General features: G+C 45.1%; 1 protein-coding gene across 7 annotated transcripts in view; it reads right to left on the bottom strand.

Moving 5' to 3' along the window:
- The window catches only part of MAP3K7 (mitogen-activated protein kinase kinase kinase 7), a 324,585-nt gene that overhangs the window by 191,781 nt on the left and 106,013 nt on the right, over nucleotides 1-26,791 (bottom strand). For all 7 annotated transcript variants that reach the window (XM_085611146.1, XM_085611151.1, XM_085611147.1 and 4 more), the window contains exons 4-6: nucleotides 12,087-12,132; nucleotides 5,377-5,515; nucleotides 4,323-4,447 (exon numbers count right to left, since the gene is read on the bottom strand). In XM_085611146.1, coding sequence (XP_085467272.1) covers nucleotides 4,323-4,447; nucleotides 5,377-5,515; nucleotides 12,087-12,132 — 310 coding nt within the window. The remainder of the gene's footprint in view (nucleotides 1-4,322; nucleotides 4,448-5,376; nucleotides 5,516-12,086; nucleotides 12,133-26,791) is intronic.

The raw sequence follows: 26,791 nt of genomic DNA, 5'->3' as shown, positions 1-26,791 counted from the left end.
CGTATAATGGTGCAATGTCTCAAAAATGACTGAAGTGGGAATCACAGGAGTATATAAACAGATATTCAGTTTCTGAGCTCCTCTGCCAGGTACGTCAGTGAAAGTCCCAATGTCATCTATTGGAGACATCCTTGAAGGAGGCGTAGAAGAAAGGGTTGGAGAGTAGTCCCGGACAGACGACTTAGTGGACAAAGACCAGGAGGATGATCTTCGGCGCCTTCTCTTATGTGTAGGTTCATGGCGCGAGCTACGACCACCTCGTGACCGGCGATGGGAATGCAATCTGGGTCGTTTGGAATGAGACTTTGAAGGCCTCTCAAGAACGCCTCTCTCAGGGTCTTTTGTGGTCCTAGAGGGCAAGTATGTCTGTGAGCAGTCCGAGCCCGGACTCCTGCGGACGCCTCCCTCTCCGAAGTCCTTCAGCCACCGTGGCGTTAGACCGAAAACCTCCTGTTCGCCACCTCTAGGAGATCTCTCTGGAGAAATCTGAACAATATTCAGCCCTGGGGATGATGAATGGGCTCTCGTCGATCGAGACCTCAACATCGATTTGCGCCAAGCCTCCTCCTGACGTCGACAGCTATCTATGCGGCGATAAGCTGTAAGAACGCCATCTTGTCCTCGACGTTGGTCTTGACGTCGACCGCCCACGGCGATGAGGGGACCTCGACGTCGACCTCCCATGGCGCCTTCCTGACGTCGATCTCCTCGACGTCGAATGCCTTGACAGCGACGACGTTCGACGTAGACAGCCTGTCCACTAGCGGCAGGGTCTTCGCTGGCGAGTCTCGACGCCGACCCTTTCGAGGGTGGCAGAGAATGCCTCGCCGTCGACGGAAGCGTCAACGGGGCGTTAACTGGTCTCTCTGGACCCACAGCCTTCGAGCCCGAAGTGCTGTGCCTCAACGCAGACTTACTGGCATGCGGCGGAGGGTCTCGACGTCTAGACGATGACTTGTCCCTCGACGCTGAAGAGTGCCTCGGCCTCTTCGACGGCGAACATTCTGTCACCCGCTTCTTCCTGGACTCAGGGGAGGTGGAACAACGCCGTTTTCGATGCTGCTTGCTGGAAGAGGAGTCTCTGATGTCTCCATGGCCACCAACCTGATGACTTCTATCCCTCTCCAGCTGGGCATGAAGCTTGATGCGTTCTCTGAATGAATGTATTGATTTAATTCTGTGAGGTCCAGTATAGGCCTGGGAAAGGAGTCCTTTTTAGGTATTAGAAAGTATAGGGAGTACATGCCGGATCCTTGATATTGTAAAGGGACGGGCTCTATAGCTCCCTTTTGCAGAGGAGAGTGAACCTACAGTTTGAGGAAGTGTAGATGCTCTGGTGACATTTTGTGTGAACGTGGAGAAATGTTTGGGGGATTGTTGGAAAGCTCCAGGATATAACCAGATTGGATCATTCCCAGGACCCATCTGTCTGAAGTTATTGTGTGCCAGATGGTAAGCAATTGAGAGAGACCCAACAGGTGTGGAATGTTTGGGGAAGAGGAGGCAAGTCACTGTTTATTTGTTGAGGGGAGGTACGGGGTGTGGAACCTTTACCTCTTCCCTTGCCATTATTGCCTCTATATCCGCATCGAAAGTAACTCTTAAAGAGGGTGACTGACTGTTGCCTCTCTATGATGTTGAGGTGTTGTCTGTAGATATGCTTGTGGAGCCTCACCCCCTGTAGAAAGAGCGACGAAAGGAACCCCGATTGGATGGGGACTGCAGGGCTCCCACTGATTTTGCAACATCAGTGTCCTTCTTCATCTTTTCTAATGAAGTGTCTACCACAGGACCAAAGAGATGCTCTTTATCAAAAGGTAGATTTAAGATAGAAGCCTGGACTTTTGGTTTAAATCGTGAAATTCTAAGCCAGGCCTGCCTCCATAGCAAGACACTGGTGTTGATTGAACGAGGAGCAATGTCAGCTGCATCTAAAGCGCATCTAATGGAAGCGTTTGAGATTTATCTCCCTTACTGAATCAGGTCATCTGCTTTAGTCTTGTGTTCATTGGGTAAAAATTGGAGTAATTGCTCCAATTCATCATAGTGCGCTCTGTCATATGTTGCCAAGAGAGCCAGAGTATTGGCAATGTGCCAGTGACTGGCTGCCTGTGCAGCCACTCTTTTCCCTGAGGCATCTATTAATTTAGATTCCTTGTCCGGAGGAGGGTCAACCTCCCGAGGTTTGTGAGTTTGCCCGTATACGGGCATTAGAAACCACAAGGGAATCTAGTAGTAATTGACCCTTGATATAAGCTGGGTCTGTTGGTGCAGATTTATATTTATCTACTCTTGGTGTAAGAATTCTTGCACGAACGGGATCTTTAAAAATGTCGTCTACATGCTTAAGCCTATCCTTAAGCATAGGCAGCGTATGAGTGGATCTCTGGGAAGAACTCAATGTTTCAAAAAGAAAACCCTCCTCAAGTAACTCCTCATGAAGCTGAAATCCATGATATTCAGCAGCCCTATTTATTAACTCTATGTACCCTACATTATCACCAGGTGAGTAGGGATTTGTAGGGTATAAGTCTGGATCATTATCAGTGTTAGGATCCAAATTATAATCATCCCATGGATTGGGACTATTGTCTACCGCATCCCCATCATCCTGGTTGTCAGGTGATTGTGGTGGTGGTGAATTTGATGGTGTTATTAACAAATTTGGGTTAGGTGGGTGGGGAAGAAGGTGATAGAGGAGGAGAGGTGTTAATCCTAACAGGTTTCCTCTTAAGAGGGATATGGTAAGTGTCCTCTGTTTCTGGTTTGCGTTTGAATGGCAATTTTGTGTGAATATGTCCAGTTTTTGGATTGATAACAAGTTCCTTTTGTTTTGGGTCTGTTTGAAGGCAGGACGTCGAAACGATGCTCCTTTGAGGGAGTCGGAGTGTTTTTTTGTTTTCGTACAAATATTTTCGATGCCGGTGTTTTCGGCGATGAAGTGCTCGGATCTGAAAGAAATTTTCAGTTTCGGTGGCGTAGGGATTGTCACCAAAACTTGCTTTGGTTTCGGTGCCGATGGTTTCGGCTCAGTGACCGAATGGGGCCAATTCAGCCCGAGACGGAAGGCTTTAATATATGTTTCGGTGCCGGGCCCGAAGGCGTGGCATTGGCAACCTGTTCTCGGTACAGACCTAGGCCTGAAGGCAGAGGCAGGACTGGAGCCTTTTTCTTAGGCAGAGGTAGAGTCTGGGGCAAGGGAGTATTGCTACTCATGGTACGCTGACCCTGCAGAATGTCTTCGTCCATGTCTGACTCAGCTTCAGACAGGGAAATGTGCTCGGCCTCTTCCTTGGCTCCTTGCGCGTGGTCGCATCTTGTTCAGAATCATCTCCGGAGGTCCGGGATGGAGCAGCTATGTTGATGCTGCATTTCGTGACATCGAGCCAGACGGTCACGGAGCGTCTTCTTGGATCAGAAGGACATACATGCGCCGCAGTCTTGTTCGCTGTGCTTCGGGGAGAGACAAGTTGCACACTTTGTGCGAGTCTGTGCACGGGTTCTTCGCGTGGCACAGAGGACAGAATTTAAATGGAGTCCGTTCCATCGACTGCGAGCTGGCCCGATGCGGCTAGGCGTTCCAGGAAGTTTCTGATCGAAAGAGATTTTTCTGAATGATACGATACGCGGAGAATGGGAAACGCGCTCGAATAACAATACCGTCGAGGTTAAGTGGATTGCGTGGCGAGGGAAACCCGAGAAACGGTGTCGAACCGGAGCGCAGCAATACACGTCCGAACCAGATGGCGGAAAAAAAACAATCTAAAAATGGAGTTGATGGCCATGCGCACGATCACCGAAAGGAGGAGTCACCTACCTAGTGACTGGAAAGACTTCTTCGAAGAAAAACAGAGTGCAAACATCCGGACCCAACACTAGATGGCAGGAGTATGCAAAGCATGTGATCTACAGTTTACATGCCTCGAACATAACGTTTTTTAGGAGAATGTGAAACAGTAAGGTACAGATTATAGACAGAACAGTGACACATTCAAATATCAACAACACTGTAATGCAGTAAAGCAAAATCATCTGATAGCTAGACCTGAAAACCCATGCCATGCTCATCAACATACTCTGCATTCATGCACTAAATGGCCTGGAAATCTCCAGAGAAATAACACAGCTCTTTGTCCTTCATCTATTATCTAGTGTAACAAGCACACTTTCTGCAACGCCAGTACACTCACAGGTCAGAGTCCCAAATGCATCTCATCCTAATTTCACAGCTTACTTCAGAACCTGACAATTTTCATTTCTATTGACCAATGCATAAAAAGAATTTAAATATTGCAATTACAGTTGCATATTATTTCCATTACCTTCAAAAACCTCAGGGGCCATCCAAGCAGCACTTCCTTTGTTGTTGGTCATGTGAGTCTGGATATCACAGGCTGTACCAAAATCACAGATCTTCAGCACTGTCCCTCCAGCAACCAAAAGCAAGCTGTGAAAAAACAATATGATGAGAACAACAATGACTTGAGTAGAATGCTTGTAAAAACCACCAATACTGTAAAGGTATTACAAAGCTAAGAGATTTTCAATTTAAGTCTATTAGATAGGCAAATAAAACTGCAAAAAGTGCAAGGTGAAAATGTGCAGAATCAGCGAGGTCTGTGGCAAATCAACAGCAATTAATACATTTTCATGCGGAATGCAGAAAGATAATGGGCAATAGAGGGGAAAATTCCTGAAGTGTGTGTCTGTGCTTGGCTCTTCCAGTCCTACCAATACGGATTATCCTCAACTGTGGAAAAAAGTCAAGATCCAAAACACTTAGCTACACATCAGTGACTGTTAAGATGGAATTACGGATTTCAAATCATGATCAATTAAATATAAATTAGGCACTTGCTTTAACAGGTCTGATTCAGCGAGTATAAACAGAGGTTTTACTGCTACTAGAGGGGTGACAGTGAGGGCAGGGGAGATGGTGAGAGATATCAAATTCGAATGCTAGGAAGGGCTTTCATGCTTACTTACATGGGCATGATGAGGAAACTGAAGGGAAGTGGTAACTGCAAGGTAGGTTTGCACAGAATACTGAAAATGGAGTGGTACTAACACAGTAGGGAATATGTAGGGGTCAAGGAATGATATTGTGCTCTCAAAGAAAGTTAATACTCTGGATAAATGCTTCCTTACAGGTCCTTAAGTAGTGATCATAAAAACAATTTCGGGCACAATGCATATGTTTTGAGGTGCATAAATTGTTCAGGCCATCAGGTCAGGATATGGCCAATGGTTTTGGAGAGTTTGGGCTGATTTCTATGTAATTTGGATAAACAGTTGAAGTGGCAGCACATTTATACAAATCACACATACACGTTTATGCCTGTATGTAGCATTCACATAAGGCAAATTAATACCTACTTAGGCGGCTTGAGGTCCCTGTGGATTAAAGCCTTTGGTTTCATGCTGTGAAGATACTGCACTCCTTGTGAGCATTGTAAACACCAGCTCATTGCATGGGCAGCATTGTACTGTGGCAATGGCTCAGCGCCATGCAGAACTGCAAAACAAAGATACAAGCTAAAACAAATACACTTAAAACATAAAACAAAAATAGTGTATTATCTCCATCCTTTACCTAAAGGATCAGTTAGCCAGCATACAATCCAGGTCATGCAGAGTCAGGCCTTACAGAAAATCTGCATTTACTAAGGTTGATATTAACACTAGAATAGCTTCTAAGCTCACGTTTTAGATGTATAAAACATTTCATTGAGAAGAATTATTTTTACAGTTTAGTTCATCTTTAATATGGTTTAGCAAACTATAAGGGGATTTAGAGTATTTAAAATTCATACCAGCGGCCGAAAATGGACAGAAGAACAAGCCAAGACCATATATATTATGGGGACACTAAGTGAAGGCTTCTCTTGTATTTGTAAGCAAGCACATTTTGCTCTCATTAATGGGAGGATAAATGGGAGGACAAATAAATAAAAACTGGCCCAAAAACAAATTTAGATTTTTTAAAAATGTAAAAAATATCACTTCTGACACTAACTTTATTTAACTCAAGTTAAACAAATGCAGCAAATTTACTAGATAACCACTGGCAAGATAAATGAGTGCCACTTAGATCCATTATTTAAGCGACTCCTCAGCTAAAGAAGATATTTTATTTAAAAGGATGTACGCCATATTTGGCTGAGACCAATTTTTTTTCTTTTTAAATGTAAGGTTAGACTCTGGAAAATCCAACAACATTTAAAAGTATAATACTGCACCACAAAATATATTTAGAGGATTGTGGGTGTGAAGGAATGCGTTTCTACAGACAATAAATAAAAATACCTCTGTGGCTAAAGAAGTTGTGATGTGATATGCAGATGTGGTATTACTATGTCATCCTAGTTTGTTTTGTTATACAATAGCCAGTCTGTGTAAACAAACAAGACCTGGAGCACTGTAAGGCAACTATTAAAACCCCATGAAAAGTATTCTTTTTAATTGTAGCCCAGTTCTACTGAAAAGGGAATCTTCGGTGGCTGATCAAGGCCATTGGATACTCCTTGCCTTTCTCGCTTAGCTGGGCAAGAACTACCCCAACTCCCTTTCCCACAGCATATGTTTGTAGCACATTAGGCTGATGTGTTCAACAGCTTATGGCCCAGATGAAGAAATTGGTCTACAAGAAAAGGAAAATGTCCCTATTTGATATTCTTGTTTTGCACTTTAGCAATGTTCATTAAAGTCATAAGAAGTAGGATATATTCCCACATGCACATGGGGATCGTACAAAACATTTATGACACATAAACCATAGTAACTCGAGGATGGGAGGTCACTCCTTTTAGGTATCTGAAATTAAGGAGTGGAATCTGCTCCCTCTAAATCTTCGCTGGATCAGCAAAAAGAGACTACTCAAGAAAGCCCTTAAAACTTGATTATTTGCAGTGTGCTAGTTGAGGAGAGAATGGAGCACTCCAGTCTTTTTGTAGCACCTGAACACTGTTTGGAGTAGCTGGTACGGTCTATAAATTAATTCATTCTTTTCAATACTCATCACTACAGCCTTCCTAGTGCGACATCAGAATTTGACATATGCACATTGAGATTGTAAAGGTATGCAAGGCCCAGACACATAATCAGATTCAAAGGTTAAGGAAGCAGTATATGAGAGCCTCCCTTCTGGGTGGCGGTCTGTCTTTTTTAAAACAAATTATGTATGTAGACAGTAAAGGAGCAATGAGTGCTCTTTCTTGTGGTTACCCCACATTTTTCACATTTTTCTGGACCCTATGTTTTTTGCTCACTTTAAAACTGTGCACTGCATTTACCTAATTGGTATGTTTAACTTGCCTATAAGTCCCTAGTATACAGTACAAAATACTCCCAGGGCTTGAAAGTTAAATACCACTGGTGGTCTGCAGCAACTATTGTGCCATCCACTACATTGGCAGTGCAAAAAATGGCTTAAGGCCTACCTTTGTAGCCAGACTGTAGCAGTGTATAACTGCAATTCGACCAGACATCAAAACTCCTGTTTAAATATTAATAGGTCAACTCTATGTAGGTCTTACAGCCACAAGGCAAGATGTACGGTATTAAAGGTATGCCAGGTAGAAATGTATTGTTAACATGTCCTCACAGTGAATAGCACCTACAGGCTATGTTCCACTATGGCAATCTTAGATGTCCGATGTAGAAAAACTGAGTACAGGTTAAAAATCTAAAATTGCGTCTCATGGATGGGACTAGCAAGAAAAACAACTATTTTAAATTGTTATGAAAAAAATCCAATTCACTAGTGGTCAGATTTTTAATAAATATTAGAGAAAAGTAACTTGTAGAAAGCTACCTTTTCACTGCCTGAAGTTCCTGGGAGCTAATTTGCATTTGCTCTCCAACTTCTGCCAGCCAGATATTAAATGCCTTTGAATAGGAGCGAAAAAGGCGTGAAATGTCTCCCAGCAGCAAACAATAGGCTTACCTGACTGGGCAGAGTGGACGCCTCTGAACCTCACAGAATATGCCGGGCAGTGCTTAATTTGTGCTGGTGCTTTCCGGTGCTAAGCACCAGCACTTATTTATCAGGGCCGGGTCTACATGGGTCGACTGCTATCAAGAGATTCGCCTAATAACAGTGAACAAAAGAAAAACCCACGAGCTGGTTCAGGCTGTATGTAACCTGAAACTCGTGTTTTTTAAGCACCGTGAAAGCAAGTGTACAATGCAGCTGCCCATGTGTGAACTCGGTGAGACTTACTACCCCGGAGGCACAAGGCAGTCACGTTTTATCATCAGAATGGTGGGCGCGGTATTTTGTTTCCTGAGGTCTGTTAATTCCTCTGGCCTGGGGCGGGGCACACAGCACAAGAGAGGCTGGGTTGATTTGAAGTAAACATGTGAATCCCTCCCCCACCCCACGCTGGCCTGGAACGCTTTTGCTTCAAAGAGCAGAGGCTGGAGGAGGGACCCACAGTGTATTTGGCAGTTGCCGCACGTGGGAAAGGTAACGGGTGCAGACCGTTTTTTTTTGCAACTCGGCATGGTCTGCATTGCTCTGTCAATACTGTTGCCTCGAGCAGCAGGATTGCACTCCTATATGTGCTGCCAAATACCGACTACTTTGGAGCTGCATGCAGACAGTGTGTCTTTGCGGATTTGGAGCCAGGGTACAGCCCCAGCCTGCAGGTCGTGATTGAATGGAGTGACTGTCTAATTGGAGAGCGGGACATCTGCATTATTAGGTATGTGAAAATAGCAGCTAATACATTACAGCATTAATTCTGTAAAGTGTAGACAGCGTATTGCCATTTTTAAGTTTAGTAAGGAGATGCCATCTGAAAATGGTCTAACAATGCTCCTGGCCTCCCCGCACATTTTAAGTGAAGTTTGCAATGCATTAAGGTTGACACCGGTGGCCGCAAAGGCAGCATGCAGTTTCCACCTGAAGGGAATGCCTGTCATGCCCTGGTTAGCAAGAAAAGGAGGGAGGAAAATGAGGAACGTTTAATCAAGGATGTATTGTTAATTCATTTACTGTGAAAACACATCACCATAAAGATAGCAAAGATTCGAAGGCAGAGGGCTTTTGCAAGATCAAAGGAATGAATGCTAGTTTATACAACCGCATCATGTAACGGGAAAACTCAGCAAACAGAAACACAAACTAATTCATCGAAGGAGGTTATAGCAGACCCTACAGGGACATTTTGCAAACCCCTCCCCGCCCATCACTTGTGACCTCTGTAAAGAGACCAGAGTTGGAAATGTTAAGGAAGATGTCTGCACTAAACAGCGTTCAACTCTTGCACCGGCAGATTCAGCTTGGGTCAATGCAAAATGTGGTCGAACCAAACATGGTCTTCGATAACCCAGGGTAGGATTAACTTCAAGGGATATGGGTGGGTTTCCCAGCTGGCATATGCAGAGCTTGCACGTGTCACAAGCCCAGGTGTGAGTAACTCATCCAGTCAATGCTATTTATTTTCCCACTGCATTCTGGAACTCTTAGTCCTGATTTTATAATAGCACCAACAGGGCTACTGAACCTGGATTAGATATGTTGTACTCCAGGTTCAGATGGATTAAATCAACTGGGCTGACTAACCCTAAAACAAGCTGTTTTTCATAATGCGCAAGACTGGTGAGTTAAAATACAACGACCTAGAGGTATATCGTAACCATATACAGAACTGATAACGTACATGGATTCCTGCTTTGGGGGCTAACGAGCAAGTAAGGTGTTTCGGTTCTGAGCCGTTCTGTTAAATTTCCCAGATCCATGTTTGACTAGCAACTTCAGTCACAGTGTACATTTATAAACCTAGAGACAAAAGTTGGGTGTATTTGTGTGTTTATGTTTTTTACCCAGTCCTCATTCCTCCTCTATTTAAAAGGCGGGAAGGTAATGAAGTGGAGTGATCACATGAAATGAATATACATTTTTCAATTAAATAGACCAAAGGGCTGTAAAAGTGTTCGTTCCTAACTGACACCTAGCCGCATGTTGTGAGGGTGCCAGCTAGTCAGTCCTTATTTGTCAGCCAACAGCACTAAGCATGCAGGGAGTTGTAGTTCATATATTCCTTTTATTGACATAGGCCTGCAAATCTCTGCATGCTCAGTGTAGTTGGCTGGAAAAGCAACACTGGATGAAAGCCAGTCTCATTAAATGGATATCTGAAGTTCTGTGCATCGAGGAAGGGGACTTTTGGTCCAGATGAGAAGAGGCTCATACGTCATAGTACTGTAGAGTCAGTGTGTAGTGGCAGGAATAGGTTCTCCCAGACTCGTCTCACAGATAAGCGGTCAGAGTAAACATGAGCTTAGTTTCTGTGACACCACAGTGACGGCCGTAAACATTTTACATAGGGGCAGGCAGCACAGAAGTTGGAATTGCACATCATCTCTTGCACATGCACTCAACATCTTTTTGAAGAAGTAGGCACCTTTGTGCCTACATAGAGCATAGTCACTTAGTCTGTGTCTGGACCGTTCCAAACAGTAATTTCATATTAGGTATCAGCAACTTCCCATGGGGAATGCCGCGCGCCGACATTTAACTGCACTTGACTCGGGCATCTGAGCAAAGTTTGGAGCACCGGCACCTTTTCGTTTACAAACTAAGAACTGATGCCGGGTCGGGGTTGCGTAAATTCTTTTAGATATTAGTGTGTCAAATCCTGCTGGAGTGTCAAATGCTGCTTAAGAGATCTGCTGGGTTTACATACAACACTGGGGGTCGGGGGGACAGGGGGGGGAGGGGGGACAGGATCCCAAGACAATTCTTGTGTATCTACTGTCTAGATGCTGAAGGACTTTGTTTTTCTACTACCAGACAGTCTCTGGGTTTATTTTTGGTACATGAAAGCACGCCCGTATTACCATAGTATACTTCCCACACACACTCAGACCTCCGAGCCCAAGTTTGAAAATGCCCAAAATGGCTAAGTTTGGCCCCGGGAATTGGCGTCCCCAGGAGTCACTCATTTGCACTAGCACGTGCCAGACAAACGTGGCACGTAGAAGCATTCACTTCAGAACACTGCTGGAGCGGAGGAAGAACACAAGAGGACTTGACCTGCTGTCTATGACCTGAGAGGAGCAATGAAGGCCTGGACCTGCTGCCTCTTGCACCCAGAATAAAGAAGTGGACTCCAAGGGCCATAAGGCTGAAATCCAGATTAAGCAGGGGTACCACAAGCTTTAAGAGACCTTTTCTGCAACTGCCGGGCTGACCAGTGGCAACTGTACATGGACTGGACCATGCTGTCAGCCTCTGCCTAACATCCTGTGAGTCTCCAAGTGCTTCTCCCGAGGTCCTGGGGCCTTTAGATGTGTACTTCTGTGGTGAATTGGGACTTAGTCAGAAGGTACAATCTTTGACCATTATGAATTTGGTTGGGAAATCTAACCTGCACTCCATCGTGGCACGCCTCAAATTGACCCTATGTCCAGGTCTACCGCAATCATTGACAATTATTTGTTTATAATGCGTATGATTACCTGAATGTGCCCTGGTGCTGATTTAAGGCATCCAACTATTCTAGATCACCTACAGAAGTTGTCCTGGCACTACATTAAGGCACGTAATTGTTACAGTTTATTGATTAGATGCTATTTTTAAAGACTTTCAAAATATTGGGATATTGAGTCCGGAATTTACCTCAATAGGTAGCTTATTCCATGTCTGTGCTGTAACTACTGGAAAAGCATGTCCACCCATTCTTGCCCTTGGAAACTTAGGCACACTACCAGATTGGCAGAGGATGAACATAGCCACTTAAGTTTTCTAATATGTGTTGAGATGCTGTTGAATTTCTAAATCCCAAATATCAAACTAGTGGCAGAATTCTGGATTAACTACAATCTGTTCAAATACTTTACACATTGCCTCTTAAGTTAAGACTGACTGCTCTGTGCCAAGCTACCAGAGGTTGAGTACAGGTTAATTTATTGTGTGCCTCTGACTTTACCCCGATTAGGACTGTGGTTCCTGATTGGACAGGGTGCATACCTCTGTCAACCAGAAACCCAATATCTAACACACAAATAAACTCTTTAAAAATAGGCATTCAAACAAATCTCATTTTTGGTCAATAAATAAATTCTGCTGGAATACTCACCGTTATACAAAGAACCTCCCTCTGCATATTCCATTACCAGACATACCTTACAAATAAAGGAAAAGGAAAAAAAGAAAGGTCATATCATATTCTAAAGTGGAACAGAACAACAAAGGAGCTTCTAACCACATTCATTTACAGAGGGCAACTGGTTGAAAAAGAAAATGCCAAACATAGGACTTTAACACTACCAAGAACACATGAGGGCAGTCAGTTCCACAAATTTACAAACATACCAATGGATGGTCAGATTTCAATTAGAATGCTAACATTGCTCTGAATCCGGAACATAGGGCTCCAAACTCTCAAACACTTCTACCAACAATTTAAGAAACTCTACAAATGAGACATGCTCAGAAGGTTATTTGACCAATAAAGTAATTATGGGCAGTGGCCCAAAAAAACTGGTGCCTGTTAGGTGATCTCCTTTGCATTAGAATGGACTAGAACTGCCCGTGCGCAAGCATCTGAACTACACCTACATAAATAAATAAAAATAGGTTTCTTAAATGTTGGAGTTTAAGAGTGCTTTGCTGGTCTCCTTCCTAATTACCATAAAGCATATTAAGGTACGAAGTTGATATTTAAGCATGGTACATACTGCTATTATAATTATAAAAAGAATGATTTGCATTCCCGTCTTTGCAGACATGGATGCAACACCAACACCAAGAATGGAACACATAAGACCATCACTGCTTTACATTAGAACATTACTGTTAGAAAGTGGATTATTGGTAGGGGCAAATGTAGGTCTGCCACTGGCAGTAAGGCCACAAACACATGATAGGACTCGGCATAGGTCTTAGAAAATTATTCCTATGCTCAACCCTAGATAGCTTGGCTGCAAGCAGGCAGACTTCACTTTAGACAGGTATGTCAAGCATTTAAAAACACCAATTCAGTAAATAATTAAGACACAAAACATAATAAAAATCCAACACCAATTTATAAAAATAGGAAATAGTTTTATCTTTAAAATGACACCAAAACGACAAAAACCCAATGTAGGGAACCGTAGATACGAATTTTCAAAGATTTAGCATTATATAGCACTTAGAAACATATAGCACCTTATTGGGATATCTGGTCGCTATAGACCGGGTCAAAGTTTCAGGCCGACCACGATGGAGCCCTGAGCGGCTACCACTCGCGGTAGGTCCCGGTCACAGTTTTTACCTTCGGTCTTAGAAGCTTTTCTGGCGCTTTTCTTCCCGGGGTCCCTGGAAGCTCTCAGCCAGTCCGGATTCGGTGAGGGTTCGCCGGATTGCCTTGTGATGACCTCCTGGTCAAACTTATGGAAGTCCAACCTCCGGAGCGTTTCAGCGGGGTAAACCCAGGATCCAGGCCGACACGCGGTTGAAGACAGGCGGCTTGGCTTTCGCGGTTGCTCCCGGTCACCTTTACTTCATTCGGACTTAGAAACTTTTACAGAGCTTTTTCTCGCGGGATCCCTCGATGCTCTTCACCAGCCGGATTCGGTTTGGTTTCGCCGGCCTTGGATTTCTTCTACTCCCGGTCAAACTCTGGAAGTGGGACCTACGGAAATTTTAGCGGGACAAACCTGGATGGCTTGGCCGGTTCGCGGTTGAAGGCAGGCGGCTTGCCTGGCCAGGTTGAGTCGGTCCCCTTATGGAGCTTTTTTTCCAAAGTTACCCAAACTTCTGGAACTTCTTCCTGAAGTTCTCCAAAGGGTCCCAAAGTGTCTCAAACTCACTCCAAGGGTCTGGAAGCTCCAAGATGGTCCTTGAAAGTTGAGGATTTCAGTTCCCACAATCCACTTGGACAAAACCCTTACAAATCAACTGGTATTTATCCAGGTTGAGGATCCTTGGTGGTGATGGTCCAGGTGAGCTCCGTTAACCTGTAGCTTGCAGGGAGTCCACTCTTTAGTTCTTTTACAGCAAGGCAATCCACAGGGCTGTAGTTTCAGCTGGTGCAGTCTTCAGAGGGCAGGCCTTAGAGTTTGCACCCCAACTTCTCAGCATGGCAACGTTTTGCTTCCTTAAGTTTCAAGCAGCAGATCCGAGAGGTTCTGTCCCCCTCAGATACTTACTCCAAGTTCTCTGGGTCAAGAAGGAGGTCACTGATGACCAAATGGGAGAAGGGCAACTCCCCTAGAATATGACCAAATCCTGCAGAGTGTGGCATTATTTTGTACCAGAGTGCACCAAGTCCTCCAAATTCATAATGGCTGATTTTCCAGCAGGAAGGTAAGAGCTGGATAAACACACCCCTAGGATGGCTTACTTTCCATAAACACTCCCCCTTGCATCTGTGCATTCCTTCCATAAGCCTAGCTCTGGCTGAGGTGAAAAGTTAAGAGTTGTAAATGACACTAAGGCCTCCTCTTTTCTTTGAAGACCATGGTTTACGACTCCTCCCCATGCTCTGGCATTCCAGTGTAGCAGCACACTGCCCTCCCAGCAGAGCTGGTTAACCCCAGGGGCTCTTTATCACCTCTTCAAGGCAGCCTGACTAATCCACTTAACTCTGACCAATCAGGACAGACCACTGGAAGGCTGAATCTGGACTTACAAACAAGAAAGTCTTATAACTTCTTGTATGTACACTTTAGGAGAAATTCAACCATATCATATTCTAGAGTTTATTAATACCATTCGGGGAAGTCTTTGAATGGTACTTCTAGCCCTCTCCTATCAAGAGTTATTAGTTAATAACTTCCTGCTATGTTAACCTTTGTGGCAGGGGATTTTCAGTAGGAAAAATTACTTGGGCCATTTTTGCAGCACCAGGACTTACAAAAACATATTTTATAAGTACTTTGCTTATATCTACAGAACCCCCACCCCATGGGACAACTAGGGGAGACTTTAGGGGTTCTGAATCTGTAGAATTACTGCTGATCCCACCCTCCACAGGGCTCCTAGCATCAAAGTCGAACTTGGGCGGCACTTTATCACAATGTGGGGAGTGAAATGTGAAATTTCACTTAACCCAGGGCATATTAAACTCATTTTATAAGGGTCTACGTTATAAATACCTGACCCCCCACCCCTGGGACACCTAGGGGAGATCCTGGGGGTTCCTAATATTCCAAAACATTGTAGGTTATCCATTTTTAAGTGCCCCAAACCCCAAAGTCGAGTTTGAGCACAATTTACTTTTTAAAAGCAGTCCTCGCACCCAGGGCTACTTTTAAAACGGACCTCAGGCTTCAGCAGTGCACAAATGAAATTGCAGAAAAGCTGCTGGCCTCCACACTGCCATGCCCTATTGTGGGCTAGGGACTTCTAGGTAGTTTTACCCCCCCTGCCCTAATATTTTAATAGGGTCCGATGGGGTAGGTCATGCCAACCACAGGGGTACCCCAACCCTTAGTGCATCCCAGTTTATGTAGGGGTTTTCACTGTATTCTAAATGTGTCTTTTTCAGCATAGCACTGGCCTTGGACCTGGTTAGGCAGAGCCCAGGGTCAGTCAGTCAGTTACCACCGGTACCATTCAGCAAAAAATTGGGGGGGAGCCCAGGGCACAGGATGACTTTGCAACATAGCCCCCCCCCCCCCAACGAAAGGTGAAGGGTTCCTAACCTACACCCTGGTAGTCCTCATCAGCTAAGTGGAAAAACCTGGAAAGTCCACGCACATTTGCATGGGCAACCCCAGGTCTGTGTTCCACTGTTAAGTTCATCCCCTGTAGGGAAATGGACCACCTTAACAGCTTGGGATTCTCCCCTCTCATCTGCATGAGCCATCTGAGAGGCCTGTGGTCAGTTTGAACACGAAAGTGAGTCCCAAATAAACATGGTCTCAGCTTTTTCAGGGACCAAATCACAGCAAAAGCCTCGCTCTCAATGGCACTCCACCTCTGCTCTCTGGGAAGAAGCCTCCTGCTAATCAAGGCACCTGGCTGATCAAGGCCCTCTTCATTTATCTGTGACAACATGGCCTCAATCCCTTGCTATGAAGCATCTGTCTGAACCACAAATTCATTTGTGTAGTCAGGGGCCAGCAGCACTGGTGCTAAACACATGGCAGCTTTCAGAGTGTCAAAAGCCTTCTGACACTCTGGGGTCCAAGCCACCTTCTTGGGCCTCTTTTTAGAAGTGAGTTCTGTAAGAGGCCCTACAATGGTACCATAATTTAGAAAAAACCTTCTATAGTACCCTGTCAATCCAAGGAATGCCCTGACCTGAGTCTGGGTAACAGGAGATGTCCAATCCAAAATAGTTTGGATTTTAGCTTGGAGAGGCTGTACATGGCCCCCACCTACCAGGTGGCCCAGATACACCACATAACCCTGCCCTACTGGCACTTGCTTGCCTTAATAGTCAGGCCTGCCTGCTGCCTGGCCTGAAGCACTTCCCTTAGGTGGCTTAAGTGATCCCCCAGGTAGAAATATATACTGCTACATCATCCGGGTAAGCTGCACTGAACTGTTCCAACCCAGACAAGACCCTGTTCACCAACCTTTGGAAGGTGGCAGGTGCATTCTTTAATCCAAAGGGCATTACCTTGAACTGATAATGTCCCTCTGGTGTGGACAATGCTGACCTCTCCTTTGCTCCTTCAGCGAGGGCAATCTACCAGTAACCTGAATTCAAATCAAAAGTACTACGGTACGTAGCAGCCCCTAACCTGTCAATGAGCTCATCAGCTCCTGGTATAGGGCGAGCATCCGTCTTTGTGACTGCATTCAATCCTCTGTAGTCCACACAGAACCTTAACTCCTTGGATCCCCCCTGAGGATTAGGTTTAGGTACCAGCACTACTGGACTGGCCCCTGGACTCTCAGACGGTTCAATTACCCCAATCTAGCATCTTAGCGACCTCAGCTTTAACGCTGGCTCTGACATGGTCACACAACCTGTACAGTTCATTTTTGGCAGGCTGTCACCAGTGTCAATGTGGTGCACACATCACTCAGTGATGCCGGGGATCAAGGAGAACAAGCCAGCAAACTGCTCCAGCACTTGCTTACAGTCTCTGTACTGCTGGTCTGTCAACTTGGGAGAGAGCACAACTCCCTCCACTGACCCATCTTGCACATTAGTGGAGAGGAGGTCGGGCACAGGCTCAGTTTCCTTCTCCACACCCTCATCAGTGACCAGTAACATGGTCATGTCTGCGTTGTCATGGTGGGGTTTCAATCTATTTACATGCAGGACCCTATGAGGGTTCCTGTGGGTGCCAAGGTCAACCAAATAGGTAACCTCATCCTTCGTTTCTAAGATTGGATAGGGCCCATTCCACTTGTCATGGAGGGCCCTTGGAGCCACAGGCTCCAACACCCACATCAATTGTCCTGGAGTATACTCAGGCATAGTAGACTTTTGATTATACCAGTGCTTCATGAGCTCCTGGCTGGCCTCCAGTTTCCCATTTGCCTTGTACATGTACTCTGCCATTCTTGATCTCAGGCCTAGCACATAGTCGAGCACATTGTCCTTTGCTTCTTTAAGAGGCTTCTCTAAAGACTCTCTCAGCAGGCTCAATGGCCCCCTCACAGGGTGTCCAAACAACAACTCAAAGGGACTGAAACCAACCCCTTTCTGTGGCACCTCCCTGTAGGGAAACAATAAGCATGGGAGGAGAACATCCCATCTCCTCCTGAGTTTCTCTGACAACCCATTTATCATGCCCTTCAGGGTTTTGTTGAATCTCTCAACAAGACCATTTGCTTGTGGGTGATAGGGGGTGGTGAACCTGTAGTTGACACCACACTCTTCCCACATAGAATTAGGATAGATGGACATGAAGTTTGTGCCCCTATCGGATACCACCTCTTTTGGAAAACCAACTCTGGTGAACACACAAAGCAGTGCTCTAGCCACTGCAGGAGCACCAATGGTTCTAAAACGGATTGCTTCACGGTACCTAGTGTCATGGTCCACTACCACCAAGATATACCTATTCCCTGATGCAGTAGGTGGGTCCAGGGGACCAACAATGTCCATCCCCACCCTTTCAAAAGGAACCACAACCACTGGCAGTGGTATTAGGGGAGCCTTTGTCTTGCCCCCTGCCTTGCCACTGGCCTGACAGGTGGCACAGGAGCTGCAAAACTCCTTCAGCTTTTCAGACATATGGGGCCAGTATAAATGGTTCACCAACCGGTTCCATGTCTTTGTCTGTCCCAAATGTCCTGCCAAGGGGATATCATGACCCAAAGTCAGGGTGAACTCTCTGTACTTCTGGGGCACCACCAACCTCCTGGTGGACCCCTCTTTGAGGTTTCTGGCCTCAGTATAAAGCAGTCCATCTTCCCAGTACAGCTTTTGAAACCCACGGTCATCCCCTTCCTCTTGCTTAAAAGCAATCTGCCTCAAGCTCTCAGGGTTGGGACAGTCTTGCTGTCCCTTTACTGAACCCCTCTCTAGAGGGTCCACCTGCTCCTGTCAGCTCTGCAAAATCTGACAGCTCTGGCAGGGATAGAGTCCCTCCCTCAGAGGCCAGATCCTCCCCATTGGGGTTAGATTCTTCCTGCACCTCTGGAGTTCCCTAGACTGGCTCACCAGGCCCAGTATCCTGGTCCTTGGATGCTTGCCCCTTTGTTCCAGGGTCCAAGTGTCCATCCCCTCCCTTCCGGCTAGTCTGTGACCTAGTGACAGCACATACCCACTCAGAGAGCTCCAATATTTTCATATGGAGTCCTCTCTCAACCTCTGACCACACAAAGGCTTCAAGATCATTGCCCAGTAAACACTGGACTGGGAGCACCTTGGACACAGCTACCTCCATAGGGCCGGTCACACCTCCCCATTCCAAATCCACCACTGCCATTGCATGGAGTTTGGTAGTGCTGTCTGCATAAGTCACCTGGTGAAACTCACCAGGTAGCAACCTTTCTGGAGGCACCAGCTTATCCAGGACCATAGCTACACTAGCCCCAGTGTCTGATAGCCTCAACCTCAGTCCAGTTCACTTTAGGCCTCTGCCTGTACTTGTCCATGTTTGGAGGTAAGGCAGCAAGGGTTGCAATATTCACTCCACTCAGGGACACTAAGGTTGCTTCCACCCCCTGACTACCCCTCTCTGGGGCACCACTCTCCACCCCTACACCGACACTGGCAATCCCTGTGGATGGCCCCTTAGGGGGGGAGCTTCTTGGCGCAGACAGTATCTCCCTGTTTGTGCCCTGGCTTGTTACAGTCAAAGCACTTACCCACTTTTGAGGAGTCAAATAACCTTCCATTCTTTCCCCGATATCCCCTCCCTTTGAATTTGGGTTGGCTCGGGCCCTCCCTCCTTGTGCAGGCTTTTGTGGGTCTTTGGAGGACTCCTTCTGGTTTTGACCTTCCTTCCTTTGTGCTTTCCTTTGGGGAGGGACCTGTCCCCCTTTCTTCCGGTCACTCCCCTGGTACTGAATGGAAACCCAGGTTCTTGCCCACTCATCAGCTGCTTCCCCCAGCTCTCTAGGGTCTGTCAGCGTAGAGTTCACTAGATACTGGCGTAACTTCTCTTCTGCACAATGAGTCAAAATATGTTCTTTCGAAAACAAATTATACAATCTCTCATATGTGTCAACTTTATTACCAACAATCCAGCCTTCCAGTGCCTTCACTAAAATGTCAACAAAGTCTACCCAAGACTTTGAACTCATTTTCTGGGTGCCTCTAAACTTCACCCTGTACTGCTCTGGAGTCAGACCAAATATCTTGCCTAAGCATGCCTTCATCTGCTGGTATGATTCTGCATCCTCTCCCTTCAGGGTCAGGAGCCTATCCCTCCCAGCTACTGGAATCAACACCCACAGGAGTGCACCCCAATACCTAGAGTGGACCCTACTCATTTTAAGGGCCCTCTCAAAAGCTGCTAGCCACTTGTCAATGTCACCCCCCTCAGTGTAATTAGGGCACTATACCCTTCAGAAGTTTAGGATCAAATCCACTACCCCTGGACATCTCAAAATCTTCATTTTCACTGCCACCATATCTTTCGAACGCCTCCTCCCTCTCCCATCTCTTCTTAGCCAATTCCAATTTTTCCTTCTCCAAGGCAATCAAAGCAAATTGAGCCTCAAGCTGCCTCTCTGCAAGGAACAGTGGTAGTTCCTGAGTAAGGGACCCTTCCCCACTCACACCATCTGGAATCATAGGGCTAACATTAGAGATAATGGAAGACGCATCATCCTCACCCCCCTCTTGGGTGAGGTGGGGGGGGGGCGGGGGGGCACCCTCCATCGCCCCTTGAATCTCCTCAGCTACCCCAGCCCAGGCCTGTAGGGACTTAAGTAACCCTGCCTTCCTAATCCTGTTGGAAGAAGGCAGCCCCCTAAGCCTACACTGTACCCTAAGATCAGCTATCTTGAACTAGGACAGCTTAGCCAGGTCCAGCTCTATGGTTCCCTAGTTTTGTGTCACAACAACTAGACACAACGGACTTCGAACAATTTGGAAAAATCAAAACAGTGGATTAAAAACAGTTTTGTCCAAATTTCAAAAATCAAACTCAAAAGTTTTGTTCTAAGGCAATTTAGAGGATTTTTATAATCTTTATTCACTTTACTGAAAGAGGAACTTTTAAACACAAGTCCTCATCCACACCGCTGAGCACCAAATGTTGGAAAGTGGATTATTGGTAGGGGCAAATGTAGGTCTGCCACCGGCAATAAGGCCACTAACACATGATAAGACTCAGCATAGATCTTAGAAAATCATTCCTATGCTCAACCCTTGGTAGCTTGGCTGCAAGCAGGCAGGCTTAACTTCAAAGGCAAGTATGTAAAGCATTTAAAAACACCAATTCAGCAAATAATTAAGACACAACACATAATAAAAATCCAACACCACTTTAAAAAGCAGGATATATTTTTATCTTTAAAATTACACCAAAATGACAAAAAACTCCAATGTAGGGACCCGGAGATATGAATTTTGAAAGATTTAGCATTATATAGCACTTAGAAACATATAACACCTTATTGGGATATCTGGTCGCTATAGACCGGCTCAAAGTCAAAGTTTCAGGCCGACCGCGATGGAGCCCCGAGCGGCTACCACTCGCGATAGGTCCCGGTCACAGTTTTTACCTTCGGACTTAGAAACGTTTCTGGATCTTTTCTTCCCGGGGTCCCTAGAAGCTCTCAGCCAGTCCGGATTCAGTGAAGATTCGCCGAATTGCCTTGTGATGAGCTCCCGGTCAAACTTATGGAAGTCCGACCTCCAGAGCGTTTAAGCGGGTCAAACCCAGGATCCAGGCCGACACGTGTATGAAGGCAGGCGGCTTGGCTTTCGCGGTTGCTCCCGGTCACCTTTTCTTCGTTCGGACTTCGAAACTTTTACAGAGCTTTTTCTCACGGGGTCCCTCGATGCTCTTCACTAGATTGGATTCGGTGAGGGTTTGCCGGCCTTGGATTTCTTCTACTCCCGGTCAAACTCTGGAAGTGGGACCTACGGAGCTTTTAGCGGGACGAACCTGGATGGCTTGGCTGGCTCACGGTTGAAGGCAGGCGGCTGGGCTGGCCAGGTTGAGTCGGTCCCCTCATGGAGCTTTTTTTCAAAGTTGCTTCAAAGTTGCTCCAAACTTCTGGAACTTCTTCCTGAAGTTCCCCAAAGGGTCTCAGACTCACTCCAAGGGTCTGGAAGCTCCAAGATGGTCCTTGAAAGTGGAGGACTTCAGTTCCCCAAATTCACTTAGACAAAACCCTTACAAATCAACGGGTATTTCTCCAGGTTGAGGATCCTTGGTGGTAATGGTCCAGGTGAGCTCTGTTGCACCTTGCAGGGAGTCCACTCTTTAGTTCTTTTGCAGCAAGGTAATCCACAGGGCTGTAGTTTCAGCTGGTGCAGTCTTCAGAGGGCAGGCCTTGGAATTTGCACTCCAACTTCTCAGCATGGCAACGTCTTGCTTCCTTAAGTTTCAAGCAGCAGATATGAACTATCGGATACTTATTCCAAGTTCTCTGGGTCAAGCAGGAGGTGACTGCTGACCAATGGGAGCAGGGCAACTCCTCAAGAATATGACCACATTCTGTAGAGTGTGGCATTATTTTGTACCAGAGTGCACCAAATCCTCCAAATTCATAATGGCGGATTTTCCAGCAGGGAGGTAAGAGCTGGCTAAACACACCCCTAGGATTGCTTACTTTCCATAAACACTCCCCCTTGCATCTGTGCATTCCTTCCGTAAGGCTAGCTCTGGCTGAGGTGAAAAGTTAAGAGTTGTACATGACACTAAGGCCTCCTCTTCTCTTTGAAGACCATGGTTTACGACACCTCCCCCTGCTCTGGCATTCCAGTGTAGCAGCACACTGCCCTCCCAGCAGAGCTGGTTAACCCCAGGGGCTCTAGCACTTCAAGGCAGCCTGGCTAATCCACTTAACTCTGACCAATCAGGACAGACCACTGGAAGGCTGAATCTGGACTTACAAACAAGAAAGTCTTATAACTTCATGTATGTACACTTTAGGAGAAATCCAACCATATCATATTCTGGAGTTTAATAATACCATTCGGGAAGTCTTTGAATGGTACTTCTAGCCCTCTACTATCAAGAGTTATTAGGTAATAACTTCCTTCTATGTTAACCTATGTGATAGGGGATTTGCAATGAGAAAAATTACTTGGGCCATTTTTCCAGCACCAGGACTTACAAAAACATATTTTATAAGTACTTTGCTTATATCTACAGGACCCCCACCCCATGGGACAACTAGGGGAGACTTTAGGGGTTCTGAACCTGTAGAAATATTGCAGATGCCCCCCTCCACAGGGCTCCTAGCATCAAAGTCAAATTTGGGCACCACTTTATCACAATGTGGGGAGTGAAATGTGAAATTTCACTTAACCCAGGGCATATTAAACTCATTTTATAAGGGTCTACCTTATAAATACCTGACCCCCCACCCCTGGGATACCTAGGGGAGACCTTGGGGGTTCTGAATATGAAAAAAACATTGCAGGTTTTCCATTTTTAAGTGCCCCAAACCCCAAAGTCGACTTTGAGCACAATTTACTTTTTAAAAGCAGTCCTGCCACCCAGGGCTACCTTTAAAACTGACCTCAGGCTTCAGCAGTGCACACATGCAATTGCAGAAAAGGTGCTGGCCTCCAAACTGCCATGCCCCATTGTGGGCTAGGGAATTCTAGGTAGTTTTAATCCCCCTGCCCTAATATTTTAATAGGGTACGTCATGCCAACCCTTAGTGTACCCCAACCCTCAGTGTACCCTAGTGTATGTAGGTGGTTTCACTGTATTCTAAATGTGTCTTTCAGCATAGCACTGGCCCTGGTTAGGCAGAGCCCAGGGTCAGTCAGAGCCAGTTACCACCAGTACAATTCAGCAATAATAATATATATATATATATATATATATATATATATATATATATATATATATATATATATATACCTACTGGCGGTCGCCAGTAGGTAGTTATAGTTAGGACCACGTTTCCATAGGAAAACCTCAACATTCTATTTTGAATAACTTTGGCGCCGGTCGACGAATCCTCGCGAATTTCTCAAAATAGGTGGGGCGCTACGGTCCGCTCCTACCCTGAAAGTCTCGGGGGGATCCGTCAAGCGGGGGCTGAGATAAAAGGGGGGTCCCAAAACGCGTTTTTCCCATGCATTTTTCCATAGGACCTTTAGAACGACCTACAGCCCGAACGGCTGAACAGAATTACTAGAAATTTGGCAGAGAGGTAGTCCGTAGGTCAAGGAAGTGCCTTTTGTAGGTTTGGTGTAAATCAGTTCAGTAGATTTTGAGAAAATAGCCTTTAAATCAATATATATATCTGAGCCAGCTTACGGTACGCTTACCGTACCCTTACGGTAAGCGTACGGTGGCGTGCGCGAGCGCGATTCTGATTGGCTCTTAGATCTTAGTAAACATTCGAATCGGCCGAAACCAGGAAGCGGCGGCCGCCATTTTGTGTATTTCACTCTGAAAAAAAAGAGTGAAAACAAGGAAAGGGGGCAATGAGGAGAGTTACAGACCCCCTAACAATTGTAAGGGGGTCAAAGAAGGACAGAAAAGTACAAAAAAAACATTTATTGATTTTAAAAAAAAATCACGGGGTACGCGTACGGTAAGCTCACGGTAAGCGTACGGTAAAAAAAATAAAAATAAATAAATGAAAATCAGATTTAAGAGTTTAGAAATTAGGGAGCTCTAAAAAGAGCTGTTGTGTTTATGGAGTCATTTTTTTAGTGGTACCTACAAGTAAGTACCGATGCAGAGTCTAAGGTTCAAGAGGAAGACTCTGTTCCCTTCATCATTGAAGTGCACACCATCTCCTCTATAAATGTCTTGCATGTCGTAACGCAAGTTGTTGTGGTAAATGGCACCCATACCATAGTCACGGAGGAAAGCAGAAACAGATTTGTTGACGTGCTTTCTTGCTTTGTCAATCTGTGGACAGAAATGATTGGACCAGTTCCATTTTTGCCTTTGGCATATGTTGGAAAACACAAAGGCAGTTTTAGGGAAAAGTGTAAACAGTTGTGCAAAGGTGTCCTTCATAAGCATTTCCAGACCTACCCCAGTCAAAGTGCCTAGGTCATTGCCACCACAGTGCACTATTATGAGGTCAGGGTGTTGGATTTGCATGAAGGATTTCACCAATGGCATCAATTGGTGCCACTTTAACCCTCTCTGACCAATCCATTTAATGTCTACATTTGGCAAAGCAAGGTCTCTCACCATATCTGTTTTCTCTGCAAACTTTTCACTCCAGAAGACATAGCTGTGCCCTACAATCCACACTGTGAACATCTTCAAAGGAGAACTGGATGCACTCAGGAGGTGTCTTTCAGTAGAATGGCAATATGAAAAGAAAGACAGTTTGGAAATGGAGGCATACATATTTTTTACAAAACAAAAAGAACTGATTGGCTGTTTCATACCATTCTAGAAAAAAAACTAGGCTGTATGTGAAAATTAATAGAAGCATGTTTTGTATTGGTACAAAAAAATGTGTAACCAAAGAACAGTACTATGGATTTGCAGTTAGGATTGAAAAGTCAAGCACTCTTGCTCTGTGGAATTGAAACATTGTGTGTCGAACTTCTGACCTAACTGCACACAGCAGTGTTCCATGAGCTGTTGCTATGGTAGCAGGCAGAAGTCAAGTTGGGGGAAGGGTACTAGGCAGAAGTCAAGTTGGGGGCAGGGTACTTTTGGAAAAGGGTTGGTTTTCAACCAATAGAAATGTGTCATTACATTTGAAAAAAAGGGGGAAGCACTGAGATTTGAAACTTACATGTATATGTGTGGAAAAATAGAGGGAAAGTTTGCCATTATCTGGTTCTGCTGAGAGGAGAGAGGTGTACAGAACAGAGATCCTGGCTCTGATAATCTGCTGTTTGAGTGACACATTTCTTTCACAACTAACTAATTTTAAAGGTGAGTTTACAGTTTGAGAGGGGATGTATGTGGTAACTTAAGAAATGAATAATAGAAATGGGAATTGTTTTTGTTGTAGTTACACATGGTGGATTCATAATGTGTCAGTCTGTAAAAGAGATTTTCACTTGGCCCGAAAAAAAAAGAGCAGTAAGTGTGCTTTCAAATTGGCAAAGAAATTTCGTTTTGGCACTAATGTGAAAACATGACTCTGTGTGCATAGAAGAATTATAGGCAGAGATTTATTGCGTCTTGCTCTGGTGATTTCACAGTTGCAGTAGATGGAAAAGAGGAGCGAATTTTTGGGGGAAGAAGCAGAGGCTTAGCACACACCCATGTGCTTGCCATGTATAGTCATGCACAGTAATTAGAAGCGAGTGGGGTTTTCAGGTTTAAGTCTGTAATGCAAATACATTCAGCATCACTAAGGCTGGTTGCTCCTGCTGGAGTGTAGGCAGTCACAGAGAATACACACGGTGGTGGTCTGAACAAAAAACAGCTTGGACATGTGCATTTAAATAAATTTAAAAAAAAGGTTTCAGAATGTGTCAGTCTGTAAAAGTGATTTCAAAGTGTAAAAAGAGATTTTCACTTGGCCCGAAAAAAAAAGAGCAGTAAGTGTGCTTTCAAATTGGCAAAGAAATTTCGTTTTGGCACTAATGTGAAAACATGACTCTGTGTGCATAGAAGAATTATAGGCAGAAATTTATTGCGTCTTGCTCTGGTGATTTCACAGTTGCAGTAGATGGAAAAGAGGAGCGAATTTTTGGGGGAAGAAGCAGAGGCTTAGCACACACCCATGTGCTTGCCATGTATAGTCATGCACAGTAATTAGAAGCGAGTGGGGTTTTCAGGTTTAAGTCTGTAATGCAAATACATTCAGCATCACTAAGGCTGGTTGCCCCTGCTGGAGTGTAGGCAGTCACAGAGAATACACACGGTGGTGGTCTGAAAAAAAAACAGCTTGGACATGTGCATTTAAATAAATTTAAAAAAAAGGTTTCAGAATGTGTCAGTCTGTAAAAGTGATTTCAAAGTGTAAAAAGAGATTTTCACTTGGCCCGAAAAAAAAAGAGCAGTAAGTGTGCTTTCAAATTGGCAAAGAAATTTCGTTTTGGCACTAATGTGATAACATGACTCTGTGTGCATAGAAGAATTATAGGCAGAAATTTATTGCGTCTTCCTCTGGTGATTTCACAGTTGCAGTAGATGGAAAAGAGGAGCGAATTTTTGGGGGAAAAAGCAGAGGCTTAGCACACACCCATGTGCTTGCCATGTATAGTCATGCACAGTAATTAGAAGCGAGTGGGGTTTTCAGGTTTAAGTCTGTAATGCAAATATATTCAGCATCACTAAGGCTGGTTGCCCCTGCTGGAGTGTAGGCAGTCACAGA

The sequence above is a fragment of the Triturus cristatus genome, chromosome 6 (genome assembly GCF_964204655.1).
Source record: "Triturus cristatus chromosome 6, aTriCri1.1, whole genome shotgun sequence".
Classification (NCBI taxonomy): domain Eukaryota; kingdom Metazoa; phylum Chordata; class Amphibia; order Caudata; family Salamandridae; genus Triturus; species Triturus cristatus.
This window is presented reverse-complemented; position numbering and strand designations above follow the sequence as displayed.